General features: G+C 36.4%; 1 protein-coding gene across 1 annotated transcript in view; it reads left to right on the top strand.

The window, feature by feature from the left end:
* The window catches only part of LOC145691585 (phospholipid-transporting ATPase ABCA3-like), a 159,315-nt gene that overhangs the window by 126,879 nt on the left and 16,529 nt on the right, over positions 1-15,907 (top strand). Inside the window, exon 14 of the mRNA XM_081766991.1 lies at positions 7,726-7,911. Coding sequence (XP_081623117.1) covers positions 7,726-7,911 — 186 coding nt within the window. The remainder of the gene's footprint in view (positions 1-7,725; positions 7,912-15,907) is intronic.

Below are 15,907 nucleotides of genomic sequence, written 5' to 3'. Positions count from 1 at the left end.
TATTTGAAAGTATCCACTTTATCCAGCTTTAGCCTCCAGCTAAAATTAACTCAGCCGGAATTTCATCTACACCCGGAGATTTGTGTTTCTTTAATTTCTTTATAGCGGCTTCCACTTCTATTCGATTGGGTTCTGGAATATACGGTTCTGCGGTGTGTATCTCCTTTTTTCCACGCACATTAGTTTTTGCTGCGTGTTCAGCAAATCGTCAAAGAAATCTTTCCATCTATTTAGGAGGCTATTCGTATCAGTGAGAACTGTCCCGTCAGATTTCTTTAATATATAAGCACGAGGTTGATAGCCTTTCTTAAATTCGCTGATCCCCTTATACATGTCCCGAATATTTTTATTTTTACTATTATCTTCAAGTTCCTTAATTTTAGCTTTCAAAAAATCCCGTTTCTTTGTTCTAAAAGTTTTGGAAGTTTCCCGCCTGATATCTGCGAAATTTTGTGTAGTTATTTCATTCGGATTTTGTAGCCACCGTAATTTTGCCTGTTTTCTCTTCTCTGCTAGTTTAATGCATTCTTGGTCGAACCATGGTTTGTTCCTACGTATTTCCGCGTGTCCCAATTTTTCTATTGCTGAACTTTTAATGCTATCTCTAATTTCAATCCAAGTATCCTCAACACTAGTGCACTCCGAGTCTTCTAAAACCGAGAATCTATTCGAAACTTCAATCTGGTATTCCTCTCTTACCTGGCTCTCTTCTAATTTCTTTAAATTAAATCTCTCCGTTTTCGGACATTGAGTATTCCCTTTATTCAACGATAATCTCTCTCGTATTATCGCTGCTACCAGGTAGTGATCAGTGTCACAATCAGCCCCTCTAAACGACCGGACGTCAATTATGCTAGATTGTCTTCTTCTATCTACTAAAACGTGATCAATTTGATTATGTGTTTTTCCGTCTGGTGATGTCCAAGTGTATTTATGAACGTCGCGATGTGGGAATTTTGTACTCTTCACGATTAGGTTTTTGGATGTTGCAAAGTTCACGAGTCTAACACCGCTGTCATTACTTTCCTTATGCAAACTTTCGTTCCCTATAATCGGTTTGAAAATATCCTCTCGTCCTACCTTCGCATTGAAATCCCCTAATAGAATCTTCATATGGTATCGCGGGAGTTGGTCAAATATCCGTTCCACTTCTTCGTAAAAACTATCTTTTATATCGTCATCCTTATCTTCAGTTGGAGCATGTACATTTAAAACAATAATATCACACCACCGTCCCTTAAGAGTAATAAACGAAAGTCTGTCAGTAACAAATTCAATCCGGTTAATTGCTGGTAATATTCGTTTGTGAACGAAAAACCCTGTTCCTAACTGGTGATTTTTATTTCCTTCCCCGTAAAAGAACGTAAAATTTCCGGAATTCTCAAATCCATTTCCTTCCCACCTAACTTCCTGAACTCCTACTAAGTCCAGCCTGTATTTCTCTAACTCACTCGTTACAGATTTTAACGCGCCTGCCCTATAAAGACTTCTAATATTCCATGTTCCAAATCTCATGTCCATTTTCTTTTGCTGATGTTGTTGCCAAGTTATCAGTCCTTGTCCGAGGCTTTTGTGGATGTTTCTGAACAAGTACCTTTTTTTACAGGATGAGGGTGTTAGCCTTACCCAAACCCCCAAGCTGGAGGACCACTCCTAGTCGTCTGTCCGCGACTGCTTATTCAGTATATTCGCAGCTAACCTCTATATCTAGAGGCCTTCTCCTCGATCCGCAACTTGAGGACGCGCCATGCCGTGGTGACAGGAACCCACGTTACACGGAATAATAATAATAATAATAATAATAATAATAATAATAATAATCATCATCATCTGAAGGTGACCAAGAAAGTTTTGTCTCTTTTTGAGGAGGTCTGTGTTCAATTGGCTCTCACACCGTGAGTTGAATGCGAATTAAGATAAGGCGAAGGTCAGTTGTTGGACGAGATGAGACGAGACAGAATTTTCATAAAGGTTTACGACATAAGACAGAGCTCTTTCAATAGAAACATATGTACTTTTCGAGACGAGACTACCTCACGACACATTTTCAAGACGAGAATGCTCCAAACCTGGTCTCGTGAGCAACACTAGTAAGTATATCCAACATACTACCTGGTTGTGGCTGTTCAGATACACCGTGAACGTGCGTAAGGACAAAGTGAACATGGGATCTTCACAGAGCGTCATAAGGACTTGTTAGCTGTGCGAGATCAAATTGCTGCTCTGCGGGGCGGAATATTTGACAGTCCGTTGGTGAGGGTGTCGTGACTACGCGGAGAATGCACCGGTAGGACGCTTTAAGGACGGTGACGAAACACTCGAAGATACATCACGTGCCGGAAGACAAACAGATGTTCAAAACTAAGATCTCCAGGCAACAATTGAGGCGAAGACAGACATGTGAGGAACTGGTACTGCAATTCAGTGTGAGTGGAGAAGCCATTGGGAACCACCATCATCAACTTGGGAAGCACTGCAAGTTGGGTTGTTGGGTAATACATGATTTGACTTGGTGCCGGAAAGCAACGCGAGCAGACACCTGTGTTTCTTTGGTGTATCCCCTGAGGAAGGAGCAATTTCTGGACAGGGTGTTGACATGTTATGAGAAGTGGGTCCTGTACAAAGCTCTACGGCGCCGTCATCGTTGGTTAGCATCCCGTGAACTGGCTCAAAAACAGCCCAAGCCAGCACTACACCAGAATAAGGTTCTCCTTTGCATTTTGTGGACTGCTCGCGTCATCGTCCATCGGGAACTGCTACGAGCTGGTCAGAGCATCAATGCAACTGTGTACTGTCACTCTCTGGATCCAGCACTTCTGAATCGCAAAGGGGTCCTGTTACAAGGTAACGCTAAGGCCCACGTGGCTAAGATGACCCAGGTCACCATTCTACGCCTTGGATGGGAAACACTATTGATTCCAGCATACTCCACGGACATTGTACCGTCCGATTATCACCTCTTCCATTCCTTGGACAATCGCCTTAGAGAACGCCAGTTCAAATCGCTAGTAGAGGTTCAATATGCACTTGATACCTTCTTCGCTTCACGTCCCACCAAGTTCGACTGCGATGGAATCCATAGCCTTCCAGAACGTTGGCAGAAGGTCGTCGATGCTCATGGAGACTATTTTTGATATTCCAGGTACGTCTTAGGTTACATATCAATGTTCGAAGGTGTTGGTGAAAAGGCGGCTGAACTTTCTTGGTCACTCCTAAAGTAATAATAATAATAATAATAATAATAATAATAATAATAATAATAATAATAATAATAATAATAATGTGTCCTGCCCAAAGGTAGATCTTTGACCCGAAGGCCCAAGGGTATTGATTCCGGCTCGTACCAAGTAAGTTTTCTGGTGGACAAATACCGTGTGCATGGGTTTTCTCGGTGTTCTCCCATTTCCTCCCACTTTTTCATTCAACCACTTCAACTGTTTCTCATCATCACTGTCTCTCTTAGCGTTGGTGCATAAAGTGAGACGTTAACTAGATATTGCCTTTCAATATCACTTAATGTGACATTTAACTTGAAGTAAAAACGCAGAAAGAAAAACGTCAGTCGCAATATTAATTACAATTACCATGCCAATTAGTTAATATAGGGGTATATTATAATTTTATTACTGTTTCAGCTACAATTAGTCACAATTATCATTCATTCACCGACTTCGAATTGAAATCTACAACAAAACTCCTTATAGTATTTCAAAATAAGTGAAGAATGCGACGACCCGACCCGAATGACCCGACCCGAGCTGACCTGATTGACCCGACCCGAAAACCCGACTGACCCGACCCGACCTGACCCAACCCAACCCGTTTGAGGGCACTATCAGAGGGGTACAATTTACAGTATAATTTATTTTGTATGGTTTAGCATACTTTAAGGGTACCATATTTTTTGAAAACAGAAAAAACGGGACATCTCACAAAGTAGTAGTAAATATTGCATTTTGTATTAATATTATCTTGCGAATTTTACTACAGCATCGCACTAATTACACAACTTAAAATAATGTAATAATATAGTCATACTTAATCAACAGTGCTAAAAATTATTATAGAAGCTAGAAGCTCTTATACAATACAAACGCAATCAGTGAACATACAATATTTAGGCAAAAAAATTATTTTCAATATTATTACACATACCACCTCACATGCTCTATATGTCTATAAAGAAAAAATCCAGATTTATGAAGTTGTTTCCAAATTTCAATGGACTGATTTATTTTTGTTAACCTAAAGCTCGAACTAAAAGAAAGCAATTTGCATAATTGTTTTTCTGAAGCAGAAAAGTGTGTTTTCGGGGCTGGTCTGCAACGGCACAAGAATTTGTTGCCACCTCGGGGTATACATTCTTACTTTTGGTGATAAGAAAACCAGTTAGGAGGATTTAAACATTGCATGTTATATCCGGGGAAGCAGCGATTGGAATAATAATAAAGATTAGAATGAAATTGTTCCTATAGTATTTTCGGAATCGAAACAAAAGGAATAAGTCGATTTTATTATATTTTCAGAACTTTTGATATGTAATTAATAAAAAAAAACGGGACAAGAAGGAAAATTTCTGCACAGCGGTACAAATTTTAAGAACCCGGGGCGTATGGTAGCCTTACATACATATTTGCATGCGGAGTGTCAGTACGGAGCCACTACGTAGAAGAGATGAAACAAAACCTCGTAAATAGGTTGTCAACTCAGGAAAACAAAATTACCCGTAAACCTTCAAAATTCTTTGTACAAATGAGAAACTAAAGACTGTATTGATCGTTATTCTATTTACCAGCAATTGCCACTTCTTTACAATTAACATAAATGATGAATAATACTGGATATTAATCTTTATGTAACAATTGTTGATTAATAAAATGAAATTTACTCTATAAACTTACACTTCAAACAAAGGAAATTGCTTTAAAACATCATTTTCTACTCTCAATAAATGTATAAAATTCTTTTACAATAAAATCTACGTGTTATCAAATTTTTTATGTTACAAAAATAAAAAAACTGCAATAGATTAAAAATATCGAAAATGCATAATACAACGGAAATTTGTGTTTGTAAAGGCACTGTTGAAAAATTTTGATGTTCAATGTTATATTCTGGATTGCAGAATCCAAAATACCGGTCAGAAGAGAGCTAATAAGAAGTTTGTACCTGTCACCGGCCATAATCAAAATCACAGCAATATTCCCGGCCAGGTCGGTGAAATACAGGCCAGTTAGACACCCTACTCGGAAATAAGAATGCTGAATGCACCAAAATACTTCACCATGCATTCTATAGTTTCTGCAAAATGAGTTTAATGAAGATGTTCAAATAAATCAAGATATTGTGTTATAATTTTCCCTTTAACAATCTACTTTGTGAATTTGTTATATCTTCCACTTATCAATTTAATATACGAGATGAGAATAACGGTTTCTGCGCAAGTTAGAAAGAAAAAATGCATTGTTCTCATAAGGATTCAGCTCCCTTAAGAAATAATGAATAAGTTTAATATTAAGAGCAGAGGAGTGATAAACTAACTCAGCAATAATGATTGTAAGTATAAATATAAATATAAATATAAAAACAAAAAACATTTAATTATATGATCGTTAGAACAAGATCAATGTAGTGAATCACACGATAGTGTGAACACACCAATCGACACAATAGTGTGTACAAAGTCTATTAGAAAAATACTCCATAGTATGTGACACATTTTTTTAATGTTTCTACCATTTAGACAGCCCCAACATTGCTTTCGTTCTGGCGGCGCCCCTAATTGTATACAAACGAAAATTCGCCTGCACATTTCTGTACAAACGATATACAAACGATTGCGACAACTTGTGATTAAATTGGACATGGTGGGGGCTACCAATTAGACAGACCCCACTTTGTTTTCCTACTGGCGGCGCCCTTAATTATGTACAAACAAAACTTTGGGCAGCACATTTCTGTACAAACGATGTAAAAACGATTGCGATAATTTGTGATTGAATTGAATATGGTGGGAGGCTACTACTTGGACAGCCCCCACATTGTTTTCGTGCTGGCGGCGCCCTTAATTGTGTACAAACGAAAATTTGGCCTGCGCGTTTCTGTACAAACGATATACAAACGATTGCGACAATTTGTGATTGAATTGAATATGGTGGGGGACTACCACTTAGACAGTCCCACTTTCTTTTCCTTCTGGCGGCGCCCCTAATTGTGTATAAACGAAAACTTGGCATGCACATTTCTGTAAAAACGACGTACAAACTGTTGCAACAATTTGTGATTGAATTTGACATGGTGAGGTGCTTAAATTTTGACAGCCCTCCACTTTGTTTTACTTCTGGCGGCGCCCCTAATTGTGTACAAACAAAAATTTGTTCTGCACATTTCTGTGCAAACGATGTACAAACGAGACCATTTCCGATTTTGTCTTGAAAGGTAGGGGGGCTGCCTAAATGGACGTGAAAAACAGTACTGCAAAAATGCATGTAATTCATATTGAGCAGGGTAGGAGGCAATATTCATTTTAGATTTTCCAGGGTGGGGGAATTGAATAAACGATGGCTGAATATAGTACTGTGAATATTCTAGTAACTCAGATTGTGCACGCTCGGGAAATTCCATAGAGGAAATTTCGAAGCTCTAGGTCCAAGAGCCACCTCTATAATCATCACTGACTGCCATTTCAATAATGTGTTTTATGGTCTTATGTCCGTGTTCCAACCCTTTCTTTCCCCCTCCAAGTGGATATTTGATACTTTTTCTATTCCAAAATTTTGTGCTAGTTTTCTGCCGAAACCTTGAGGTTTGTACTCTAATCGGTTTCGAGCTAGTTAATTATTTAAGTTTAGAATTCCTTTCTGCATCGAGGTTATATGAGACTTAGACTCAAAGATTATGATTAAATTCAAACACAGTTATCGTCCAAATTTTGTAAGCTCTATAGTGATCAACGTTAAAATCGGAAATGACCCATTTCTACCACTTCCAGTTGGCGTATCACCTCCATTAAGGAACCCCCTAAATTAAAAAATTCGTATTCGTCCAAAGTTATCGTGTGAAGCAACGGCCGCTCGTTTGTACGTACTAATATCGATAAGTTCCATTACGCAATCCCAATTAATACTTCATATACCCCCGCCACACACACACTAGCATATGTACACACGAAAGTATACTTGTTAGTATACACACGCTTACGCCGGAAACAAGAAACACACACACACACACACACAGAGAGAGAGAGAGAGGGGGGGACGGAGGGAGAGGAAACCTTTATACTGAATGCACCATTACTCACAAAATCAATTAAAAAGGAAAAAAGTTGTAAATGAAACTTTCAAAGATTGGTGCAACTGCTGCGCCTTACACATGAAATTGTTCCATAATGATTGATTCGTAATATAATGTATATGGGTTTCTAAGTGGTGGTATAACAAAATGGCTTCAAATTGACCACAAAATAAAAAGTGAAATTTATTTCTCAAATTTTGTAAAATCGAAGTCGATGGGTATTATGGGAACAGTCTACAATAACAATATTTGAAAATAAATATTAATATACTTTACGTTTTCCAGTTGGTGCAAGAAAGCTTCGAATAGTGTTTGTTGTCATAATCATTAGCTGATGTAAATATATATATATATATGTATATATATATATATATATATATGTATATATATATATATATATATATATATATTGAAATATAACTTTAATTTCAGTTCTTTTAGGCCTATTTGAAAAGTTAAGATATTTCTCATACATTCTTCCAACAAGCATATTTACTAGATGTTTCAGTGAACTTATAGGGCATGCACTAAAGACTACAAAATGTGATGTATTGCTAGGAAATTCGAAAGATGAGTTGTGTGTTTCAGGAGCCAGCGTCAATGTTCGTAAGTGCTGCGGTAAGTTCGTTTCTCGTCATTCAGTAGTAAATTTAGTAACAAAGGAATATTCAGAATTTAATCAGTTATGTACTGAACGCAGAATATGATCTAATGTATGAAATAATGCTGTATATATATATATCCATCAAAACTTTTCATGAATTCAATGACCATTCACTAGAGAAGAAATGCTTTACCGCTTTATTATTTATCAATATCGGAAATATGTTAACAAAGCAAATGTGATGCATAAACTGAGGTAAAGTAAAAAATAAGTTTTGAACATAAAAATTACATACCATAGATATTGTAAGTGTTTTTTCGAACAATATTAACGGTATGTATGTATTTAAACTAGCGAGTCATGTTCTGTAGATGCCGTTCATGTCTTGCTAGAGCGCCTAGGTCCGTTCTCCAATCTGGCTCTGTCCCTAAAAATACTAGAGACACAAACAGTAAGAAAAATATATAAAGGGTAAGTGCAATCGATTAATCATTTGCTAAATAAAGAAACAAACTGTACGATATGCTGCCTCTGAAGTGCCAATCTGCAAGAAACACACTGTCGGCATCTGCTGGAAGTGTAATTGGTGACATCAAGACAGTGATGAGACCTGGAAAAGAACTGGTTCTTATTGAAATACCTACTGTAGTATCAAGAGACATAAGTAGGGTGTTTACACTAAGATATTTATGTCTTTAATTTCAATAAACACTTCCCAACTCAAAATATGTATAGTATGAACATATGAAGAGCATATACTGAATACTCGCTATAGTTATACAAATATTTCTAAGGAAATGTAATCCTTTTCTTATAATGATAATAAAAATGTAATATTATGTGATAATGTGATTATGATAATTAACTGATTGTATTGTTCATGTGATAACGAAAATTGATTTCATAAAAACTTTGATAATAAAATAGATATAATTTATAATAAGAAATGGTTTTGTATAAACGTATTATAATTTTATTTGCGATTTTATTTTATGAGTAATAATAATAATAATAATAATAATAATAATAATAATAATAATAATAATAATAATAGTAATAATAACCTTTATTTTAGTGCCGCGAACAGCTTTTGGCAAAAATACAGCACTTGGTATCGGAGTATGCGATGGCATAATAATACTACTAAAAAATAAATAATAAGAAAGAAAACAATAAAAAGAAGGGTACTAAAATAAAACACAATGTAGCTAAAAGTCAGCTAAGCACAAATAATTCCTTGTCAACGCAGTAAAACTTATCAAGTTTTCCATCCATCTAAAACAACACGAAGCTAAGAACAGCAGTCATAAAATTACATTTGGCTTAATGTTTCTAAACGTCTTTGATTAAAAACTATCAGTCAGATCACATAAAACTTTCACATTGTTTGATAGAATAAGTCTAAAATGAGCTTAAAGAATATGTCAATCTTTTCAAAATTTCACATTTCCAATTCAGAGGAACTAAAATCATGGTGTTTCTTGTGCTATGATTTGGCACTTTAAAACCTATGTTTTGTAAACAATATTCACTGATATAAATGTTATCTAGTACTTTTGCATGCATACTCTCTCGAAATTTTTTCATCTATTCATAAGGCTTTCTAAACCCCAATAATCAGTCCAATATTCATAACTATGTGAGTAATAGCTCATTTTCATTTTAAAACATAGGAGTCGAATAAAACATTTTTGCACAGATTCAATCTTGTTTGTCAAAGTTTTAGAAATGCTGTTCCAAATTACCAAAAAAAAAAAAATCTAATTTTGGTCTCACAAGTAATTTATATAGAAATACATACGTTTTATCTCTTTGAAATACAGGCGACTGTTTAAAAATAAAACCTATTATCCCTCTGGCACCTTGTACAATACAATTTATATGATTAGAAAACTTTAGCTGACTGTCAAATGTAACACCTAGGTCTTTAATAAAGCTTACTTTCTCAATTTGTACACCGTTGACCTCATATTTACTGACATAATATTGAGTTTTATTGGTGTATGTCATACTACTACTACTACTACTACTACTACTACTACTACTACTAATAATAATAATAATAATAATAATAATAGTAATAATAATAATAATAAATCACAAAATGTCAACATATAGAAATGTTTTCGAAATAAATCTCATGTAAAGTCATACAGAGCCATAGAAACGATTATATTGTAAGTGAGCGCCGCGCTCACCTGTCGACCGCTCACGTCACTAATCACTCGACCGTTCCCGGGTTAATACTGCAGTCCAGTTCGACAATGGGTGTCGTGGGTGCAAGGGGTAGCTAATCCACGTACCACATAGACGTGGTAATGATCATTGAGCGAGAAAGATGGAAAAAAGTGCCATTCGCAAGCTTTTCCACAACTAAACACAAACAAAAGCGGACCTAATTGCTGGACCATGCATAGTTTTTGAGATCTAACATGAAACATATCGAAACATTTAAATTTTTCCGGGCTACGACCATCGTCACCCACGTGGTTTCTTCGCGTTTTTATCATGTCCTTACTTTTTTCTTCGTATAATATCAGTCATAATTTTGCAGTAGTTTGTTCACATACAGCATAAGCATAAGTAGCAATTTTTAGCACTTTGCTCTCCTGAGATATTACGCCCCAAACATGGCATCAAAATCACAGACTTCAACTTTTGGATCCCCATAAATCTACGGTGCCAGTAGTATGATTGCTGTGGATACTACGGCAGTCTTTTTCTATGCAATAGTGTTCACCACAAAACTTATGTACCCCCACTTTATGCCATTCCAAAATACAGCCCCTTTAAAATGTAGTCTTCTGTAGTTTTTCCAGTGATTTCATGTATTGGTTTGCAATCCTGCGTATTTATTTAGACGCAAAAGTTTCTGTTCTCCGTGTTCCTCAGTTTCTACTGTAAACATTAATTTGTGTTTGGTGTTCGTCTGATTCGTTCGTCCTGAGCAATTGTAGTTTTCGTAAACACTTTCAAATGCAAAACTTGGCATCCCACCGACAACAAAGATGGCCGCCGTTCAGGAACACTTGTGCATACAAAAACGTAGATAATGTTATTTACCTTTCTATGTACAGGGTTGGTCACACTGACATTTTTATAATTTTCGGAGATGGTCTAGCAACCATTTTCACAATTTTTGGACCAATTGTGGTAGTATTAAAATATACTTAATGCATAGTATAAGAATATGTTATTCTCAGGATTAACTACTACTGTCAATAATTGTATGTAGGCGAAAGTGACTATGGGAATAGCTCAATTTTATTTTTAGTTGTGAATATCTTTAGTTATACGAATAAAGATACCTGCGTTAGATATACTAATATAACATTACTCATTTGTATCCGATTTCGATGAATATTATAACTAAAACATTTTCATTTCTGTTACAAGTTTATATTAGTAAAACTAATTTTGCATCTTCTAATATTTAACCTTCGTTTCCATACAATGTTACAATTTGCTGTGCCCTTTTAATGTGTCCATGTAAAATATATATCTTTGAAATAGTATAAGATTGCCATGCAGCTCACATCACTTAAGTTTTACTAGGTGCTAGGGAAGTGTTTGTGAATGCTAGTATGGTAATAAGATTCACTGAGACATTCATCAAAATGTACGACACCAGTACAACATTGTATGAAAGGTGTTATAGAGTAAGCAGTTAGTTTCGTCAATGGCATCTGTCACAGGACCAACGTAACAGTCCCTTCCGAATGCAAAGGCTATCATGAGAAATAAGGTGAGAAAGTAACACTGTTACTTTGCAGAAATAAAAACCTACTAAATGTGGTATGGCAAAAGACGGGAAAAGTATTTTCGCAAAGTCCCAAATACAAGATAACTACGGGTGTGTGGGGTGCCAAAATGTGATGAATGTGCGAATATTGTTATTGAATTGTCAGAATAACCTTGTACGAGAGTCTAACATAAATGAAATATATTTTTGACAAGTAGTACGAACGTGAAAGGTTTTTGAAAGGAGGGCCTGAAAATAACTATAAATTTACCATTCAATACCAGAATAAACTTTGTATTAGAAATGCATTATTTTGTAAAAGCCCACAAGGTTCAGGAAAAGCTATTGGTCCACAAACTGCATCGTAGATTTTAATAACTGAGAGCAGAAACGAAAACTTCGGCGGAAGTTTTATTTAATATGTCCTTCTTAGTTTAATGTATCCTCCTTAATTGATATTTTAATAATTTATTTGCATACTCTTTCATAAAGACTTTATTCTCTTTTCATGGTTTGCTACAAACCACATTCATTTCTACACTTCAGAAGTGTATAATTAATTAACAACTTAACATAGTCACATAAGTTTCATATTAAATTTGCAGTCGGTAATATTATTATTAGTAGTATAACTTATAGTTGGTTTGTATCAGTCCTTTGACCTAACTTATGTTTTGACAATTTCCGTACGAATTTGCCTTTGTGTTAAGAATTATTCAGATAAAGCAGTAAGGGCAATCGTTTTTTAAATATCAAAATCGTTATTCTTTTTTAAATATGTTCTGAGATAAAAGATCGTGATGTAATGACACCTTAAAAATGTATAGTAGAAAACTACTCAAAATGATGTTCGAAGTTTGCGTGAAATTTTCCTAAGATAGCCCTGTCGATTTGGGCCACATCGACGTTAATAGCTTCCTTCAGATTTTATAATGTGTAGGTTCTCTAATTTTATATGCATGCCTTCATGCACTTGCACAAGAAATAATTGCATCTGGAAAGTTGAAAAGAGTGAAGATTCTATTAAATTTTCGAAAATCTGGAAATAAGGCGAGCTTGGGAGAGACAATGTGACATCGCATTGATGACCTTTGTGTTAAAGCACAATCCGTTTGAAACCACACAAGGTGAATGAGATCATGTTTTTTTTTCTCGTAAAGTCAGCTAAGACGATAGTGTTGATTAATTTTGAATAGAGCTCCGAGTTCACGGTAATAGAATCTACATTACCATTTTCGAGAACATATTGCACCATGGCAGCAACGTATCCTATAGAACACCAAACAGTCATTTAATAGATCTGCGAAAATACAGTGAAGTATTCATAAGATTTTTTTTATATTTTTTCAGATGTAAATGTGAATGATTAACTAAATGATTATCAAAACTTCCACTTAGTATAATCTTAGATTTTATGTTATTTTATTTTAATTATTGAACAAATTACCAGATACAGCATAACATTGCCATTTTACACAGGGAAGTGTTAACAAAAGAAAGAAAAAGAAAACAAAACAACAACAACAACAAAACAACAACAAAACTCGTTTAATTGATTTATCAAACATCGGGTAGCTCGAGAAAATGTCCACATTAGTTGTTACTTGATTATAACATTTTGGTATTCTAGAAAAAAGAGACCTCTATATAATTGCCAACCTAGGGCGGGTAAGATGGAATAGATTCGTATTTCGGGTGATGCGGAAAGGGACACGTAAGGATAGTTCTTGATTTACTATTTCCAAACTTAAGTCACCATTCACTATTTTATGAAGATGTTTCAGGTCAGAGATAATTCTACATACTTCGGGACTCTGCATATTCAGATGTCGCAAAAGTTACTTCTTAGACAATATGATAAGTACAAAGGAAGTACAGTACGTAGTTGTTGGGAATGCATTAATAATAACAAATATTATCATAATCTAAGTCAGTGGAAGAGATTCAGATGCGGTTAATGGGGTTCTTGAACCGATCCGTGGCCAAAATGTTCGTGGGAGACAAAATTCGTGTCTCTGGGTTTTCTCATAGTACTCATATTTTCTCCCTCATATTCTTTCCACAAATTGTTCCATCATCATTAATTTGACTTAAACATCCATCTCACTTTGACTACAGGGCATACACTGAACACACTGCTGGTTTCTCTATTTAGTTATTAAATGACGATACTTTAAATTCTATCATTTGTTGTATATATATATATTGGGTGATAAAGTAAAAACGTACCAGTCCTTCAAACAAAAAATTGCATTACCAAATCGTATTTTTAGAATGCAATAAAAATAGTAGCAAGACCAGTGGCGTCTCGTGAATACCCCCAACGGGGGGCAACTTGAAGATCTGAAATGGAAAGTGGCATAACTGTTGGAATCGTTCGAAATGACATTAAATGTCATGGAACGTTTACAGAGCAAACTTTGTCATACTCATTCCCATTTAGCTGCTAGAGGCGTCGTTGCAGACTTGTATCTGACTACCCGTAGCACGCCTTTATCTCAGATAATAATGCACATAGAGCCATCAAACAGACAATTAAAGTATCAAATCGTATGTGTAGACGTATAGCAGCGACCTCAGTGGCGTATCGTGAATAACTCCAACGGGGGTCATCTGCAAAATTTGACATGAAAACAGTGGTTCGTTGTGCCTCCATCGAAACAAGGTCACAATGGGAGAGAAAACACGTTGGTATATTTCTTCCTCTGTGGGGAAACATCGTATTGCGAGGTCAAAGTTTTATGTGAGGGTTTCTGCATTCGGAACCATAGGGAAGAGTAAATACTGGTCTGAGACGAACGGGATGTACAATTGTACATACTCAGAATCACACCGTGTAAGTGTCCTTAACAATGGCGCCAACAAGTGACCACGACGGGGGTAGGGTACATACTGTAACAGTAAGGAGAGATACATTTGCTGTTATTGAGTGAAGCTGTAAATAGTTAACTAATGACAATCGAAACATTTTAAGATAGTGGTTTTCGTATGGCTACGACAGAAGCGCAGTGGATGGGAGAACTACAATGAGGGACAATGTACGATGCTATAACAAAACGTAAGAAGAACCTATTGGTTACAATGAAGAAAGACGAACCGAATGTGATGTTGCCAAAGCATGGAACAAAATATGGGACAGAAAGCTGAGGCGTTGGAATCAAACCATCGGAGAAAGATGAGGAAAGAGCTAAATAATCAGCTTACTTTTGCGGAGTGTAGTCGACGCCCCCTAGCTTTCACAAATGTTCAAAGTGATGTCCCCGAACAGGAATACAGCGATTTATTCACTGTACGAAATTGTGAGCAACAGCTTCCAACTCGGCCACGTGGATGGTCCGGTATGCGGTTGTAATGCAGTCTTGCATGTTGTGAATTGTAGTTGGTCGATTAACATAAACAAGATCCTTAATTCGACCCCAGAAAAAATAGTCCATACAAGTAAGTTCGGGCGACCGTGGAGGAAACTGTAAATTGGAACCTCTTCCGATCCAGCGTTGCGGAAATAGAACATTCAGCTCTTCCCTACACATGGCAGCGTTATGGGTGGGACAGCCATCTAATTGAAACCACACCGTCTGACGTATATGGAGCGATACGTTTCCCAATAGCAGCTGTAGATGGTGTCGCAAGAAATCACGAAACATTTCATCTGTTAAATAAGCAGCAAAAAACCATGGAGTGCCACCCCGTAGGCGTTGCCGATTGACTTCTCTCATCCAGGGAGGGTTCTCCGCTACCCAATAATATGCATTGTAGAGATTAACGTTGTCATCACTGCAAAATGTCGCTTCATCAGTCCATAAAATGAAGTGAATGAAATTCGGATGTTCTCTCACGCGATTGACCACTCAGTCGCAGAACAGAAGCCGTAAATTACAGTCCGCATCACTTAGTTCTTGATGCAGAGAGAGGTGGTACGAGCGAAAATGTGATATTCGCAGAATACACAAGACACTAACTTGACTGATACCACGATCTAATGCGATCTACTGCGAAGATACATGAGGACTTACTGCAGTAGTGGCAAGTACATCAATGGCAACGTCTTCATTTTGTAAGACTCTTCTCCGGACACCATAGCGTCGCCACATGTTGAATGTCTTCCGCAATTCTGCTGCTAATCTCCGCAGCAGATTGTAGGAAATAGCTTGTCACTGTGGATAGCGGTCAGCGTAAAATCGAGCTGCAGCGCTATAATTTTAACGGCATTCCCTTAAAATCATGAGCATTTGGAATGCCTCCAAATTCGAATACCGCATGAATGTTAT

The sequence above is a fragment of the Thermobia domestica genome, chromosome 8 (genome assembly GCF_964235325.1).
Source record: "Thermobia domestica chromosome 8, izTheDome1.hap1.1, whole genome shotgun sequence".
NCBI lineage: Eukaryota > Metazoa > Arthropoda > Insecta > Zygentoma > Lepismatidae > Thermobia > Thermobia domestica.
This window is presented reverse-complemented; position numbering and strand designations above follow the sequence as displayed.